The sequence below is a fragment of the Nanorana parkeri genome, unplaced genomic scaffold (genome assembly GCF_000935625.1).
Source record: "Nanorana parkeri isolate BGI_ZX_2015 unplaced genomic scaffold, ASM93562v1 scaffold1924, whole genome shotgun sequence".
Taxonomy (NCBI): domain Eukaryota; kingdom Metazoa; phylum Chordata; class Amphibia; order Anura; family Dicroglossidae; genus Nanorana; species Nanorana parkeri.
The window spans coordinates 205,674-210,274 of record NW_017308192.1 but is presented as its reverse complement, the minus strand read 5'-3'; the positions used below and the strand labels follow the sequence as shown (position 1 = coordinate 210,274).

Here is a 4,601-nt window from a genome sequence, read left to right as displayed (position 1 = left end):
GGGGGTGTTGGAGCTCCTGGCATACTACCGAGGGTGTCAAACCTCCTGGCACACTTCCAGGAATGTCAGTTCTCCTGGCACACTTCTGGGTTTGTCAGATACCCTGGCACACTTCCAGGGGTATCGGATCTCCTGGCACACTTCCAAAGGTATCGGATCTCCTGGCACACTTCCAAAGGTATCGGATCTCCTGGCACACTTCCAGGGGTATCGGATCTCCTGGCATACTACCGAGGGTGTCAGATCTCCTGGCACACTTCCAGGAATGTTATATCTCCTGGCACACTTCTGGGGGTGTCAGATCTCCTGGCACACTTCCAGGGGTGTTGGAGCTCCTGGCATACTACCGAGGGTGTCAAATCTCCTGGCACACTTCCAGGAATGTCAGATCTCCTGGCACACTTCCAGGAATGTCAGATCTCCTGGCACACTTCTGGGTTTGTCAGATCCCATGGCACACTTCCAGGGGTGTCGGATCTCCTGGCATACTATTGGGGGGTGTTGGATCTCCTGGCATACTACCGGGGGTTGTCAGATCTCCTGGCACACTTCTGGATTTGTCAGATCTCCTGGCACACTTCTGGGGGGGTCAGATCTCCTGGCACACTTCCGGGGGTGTCAGATCTCCTGGCATACTATTGGGGGGTGTCAGATCTCCTGACACACTTCTGGGGGTTTCAGATCTCCTGGCACACTTCTGGGGGTGTCAGATCTCCTGGCACACTTCCAGGGGTGTTGGAGCTCCTGGCATACTATTGGGGGGTGTCAGATCTCCTGGCATACTATTGGGGGGTGTCAGATCTCCTGGCACACTTCTGGGTTTGTCAGATCCCCTGGCAAACTTCCAAGGGTGCCGGATCTCCTGGCATACTATTGGGGGGTGTCAGATCTCCTGGCACACTTCTGGATTTGTCAGATCTCCTGGCACACTTCTGGGGGTGTCAGATCTCCTGGCACACTTCCGGGGGTGTCAGATCTCCTGGCATACTATTGGGGGGTGTCAGATCTCCTGGCACACTTCCGGGGGTGTCAGATCTCCTGGCATACTATTGGGGGGTGTCAGATCTCCTGGCACACTTCCGGGGGTGTCGGATCTCCTGGCATACTACTGGGGGTGTTAAATCTCCTGGCATACTACCGGGGTTGTCAGGTCTCCTGCCAAACTGCCGGGGGTGTCAAATCTCCTAACACACTTCCAGGGGTGTTGGATCTCCTGGTATGACATCATCATACTGGGCCACATGCCCTCAACATGAGAAGGGTGCTTTGCCAGGGAAGGCACCTTGTCCCCATGTTGATGAGGACAAGGGTCTCTTCCCCACAACCCTGGCCCGGTGGTTGTGGGGGGTCTGCGGTCAGGGGGGTGCTTATAGGAATCTGGGTGACCACACACCCACACTTCATCCACTTCATCTCCCATACCTGCACACCAAATATAAATCAGAGCATTTCTTTTATATCTCAGCTATGGGCCTGCTGTGTAAAGCAGATCTACACAACAGGCCCATAACTGCTGATCTATAAATGGACCCCTTAGACTTGTATTGTGAGAAGGAGGAGTAACATACAACCAGAGATACACATTTATGAATACTTCCATTCACTCTATGCTCAAACGTTTATGGACACCTGACCATCACACCTGCTTATATGGCCAAGCATGTAAACACCTCTCCAACTGACTGAGTTCAGTCCTAAGTATCATTTGGATTGAGCAAAAGTGCTCTATCCAAATGATTGAGTACCGTTAATACTTATCGCATACAAAGACAGTTTGATGAAGACCCTTTTCTGTTCCAGCATGACCATACCCCTGTGTACAAACCCAGCGCCATAAAGACACGGTGTGACCAGTTTGGTGTGGAGTAACTCGAGTGTCCTTCACAGAGCCCCGACTTCAACCCATCGGAATCCCTTTGGGATGAACTGGTACCCTGATTGTGAGCCAGGTCTTCTCATCCAACATCGGACCTCACAAATGTTTTTTTGGGCTAAATTGGCTCAAATTCCCACAGACAGCCTCCAATCTTGTGGAAAGGCTTCCTAGAAGAGTTGAAGCTTTTATAGCCACAAAGGGTTTTGGAGGAATAAGATGTCTAACAAGCTCATATACTGTAAGTGTGATGGTCAGGCGTCCTTAAACTAGACATGTGCGGTTCCCCCTTAAAATCCCTTACCAAACTCTTGATCCGAGCAGCAGCCTGGCATCGTGCAGTCCTCCCCCTCGTCATACTGGGTCACATGCCCTCAACTTGCTGAGGGTGCTTTGCCAGGGAAGGCATCTTGTCCCCATGTTGATGAGGACAAGGGTCTCTTCCCCACAACCCTGGCCCGGTGGTTGTGGGGTGTCTGTGGTCAGGGGGGTGCGTATAGGAATCTGGGTGCTTTGTTTATTTCTGCCCACTGCCTGATGTAAACATTATGTCAGGAGTTGATCGGTGGGTACTTTTTTGTCGTGGGGTTTGGCGGGTGTTAGGCTTCTAGGATCGGGACGATTTACATCGCTGGACAAGGCGATCGACGCTGGATTGACATTGTGGGACTTTTTTATTTTTTTAGTTTATGTTTTTAGTAAAGGATTTGTAGTGGTAGTGGTTCTACTCTTTGTAAATTCCTATAAGCTGCCCTGCCCCCAGACCCCCACAACCACTGGGCCACGGTTGGGGTGAAGAGGCCCTTGTCCTCATCAACATGGGGGTGCTTTTGCAGGGGGTCCCCCCTGGCAAAGCAGCCTCCCTATGTTCAGGGCATGTGGCTTAGTATGGTGCAGGGAGGGGGGCATGCTTTTTTTTTGCGTTGGTGTCCCCCCTAAAATCATCATAGCAGGCAAAGGTACCGAATAACAATTAGGGGTACAGATGGTGGTACATAAGAGTATATACTGCAGCAGGACCAGGGCCGGATTTACTCTCTCTGCTTCCCCAAGGCCAGATTCCTCAATGCGCAAAGTTGCCATCATATTGGCAAACCTCTCCATATGGTAATGAGAACACGTGACCACCAAATGCATTTATCACCTCCTCCTCATAGAGCAGAACTTGCCTAAATATTTCATGGATCAGAATCTAGAACAGCACTTGTAATAGTACGTCGCTCATTCAGCCGGTGTTCTATTGAATTCTCAAACTCGTCGAGACCTCTAACTCCCGACAGTGAGCCTGCGCAGCCACCCAAGAGAAATATCAAGCTGTACAATTTGCGGCTGTGCGCCTGCACGGGCACCCGATGCCACAAGCACCGACGGGAGTTGAAGAATTCGATGTCCATTTCGAAGCCGCACAGACGCACCTAAGGGGGAGTGGAGAAGTGAACGAGGATTGCAATAACTGAGACAGCTGCCGCACGCGCACCAGCGCCATCTCGTCGAAATCTACAACGGATATGACATCACGTGTTGGAGATCTCGACAGAACACCGGCCTGAACTGCAACCAGATATCTCCCTGCCTATTACCCTCACCTATTGCACCCGACATCTGACAATACACAATGTAATGCGATTGCACAATCCATTTTTGAATACAACTTGAATGGATTGGGTTTAGGTGGGACCTCACCTTTCCTTATTCTGGCAGCTCTCAGAGAGATCGTGCGATCACATGGTAAGGTGTGCGGGCCAACTTTGGGAGGCGGTCTGTCCCAGTGGAAGCAATGCAATGCTTTTGCAAATTATTTTTTATCCCTGAAATTTTAGATCAGGGATGGCAGAGCGATCGCAGCTGAACGCAGACGTCCCTCTACTGGCCAATCTACACATTTGTATAGTTAATACAGTAGCAGAAATAGAGAACAGCAAAAAAACAATATAGATATAGAAGTTACATGCGGAAAATGAAATGTTACGCAAAACGCAAAATACATAAAATCATAAAAAAGATACATTTTGCTTTCATTCCATTCACATGTTATGGACCCGGAAGTCTCAAGAAGAATTTCTAAATAAAAGGGCCTCCCGCGTCCAATATAAATTCGCAGTAATTGGCAATTGCTTTGTTTCTTTAATTGTCAACTTTATGAGCTGCAAGACTAATTCACAATGTCCAGCCAATAAACATACTTTATAGTCCCCATTAGGATTGGTTCTCCAACCACTTACCTTGTCAGTGACAGCTTGGTCTTCTTTAGAAGGTGCCCTGGGTTCACTGAATCCCCCAACTGCTTTTAGACCAGGATCATCCTCAGAACAGTGACTCATTTTTATTATAGGTGAAAACTGTTACTAGACTATAAAGATGACGCAATAAAAATCCCATCACTGCTGCAACAAGGTCTGCGCCCAGGAATGGAGTTGTTATATTTAGCACACCCCCCTCCCCCCTAATCAGTGGAAATGGTATGAGCCACCTGCAGATCACTGAAGGGGAATTTGAGGGTGGCACATAGATCTGTGCACTTGACAAGCTGGATAAACTCCCACACGATTGCCTCGAACTGTTTGGCATGATGCATGTTGCATAATCGGGGGCTGAGATTGCACTTCTATAGGTGTGTCTCTATGATGAAATATTCCCAAACAGTCTGAACCTAAACATGGCCCAGCAAGAATATTGTAGCCGCCTCGCCCATAGCGACCAAATTCATGAAGGGTTTATGTACCGGGGC

The 4,601-nt window shown here is 49.2% G+C and overlaps 1 protein-coding gene across 1 annotated transcript in view; it reads right to left on the bottom strand.

Moving 5' to 3' along the window:
• Positions 1-4,194, bottom strand: part of LOC108800122 (leukocyte cysteine proteinase inhibitor 1-like) — a 7,498-nt gene extending 3,304 nt beyond the window's left edge. The window contains exon 1 of the mRNA XM_018572067.1: positions 4,096-4,194. Within this exon, the coding sequence (XP_018427569.1) occupies positions 4,096-4,194 (99 nt within the window). The remainder of the gene's footprint in view (positions 1-4,095) is intronic.
• Between the last annotated feature and the right edge of the window lie 407 nt (positions 4,195-4,601).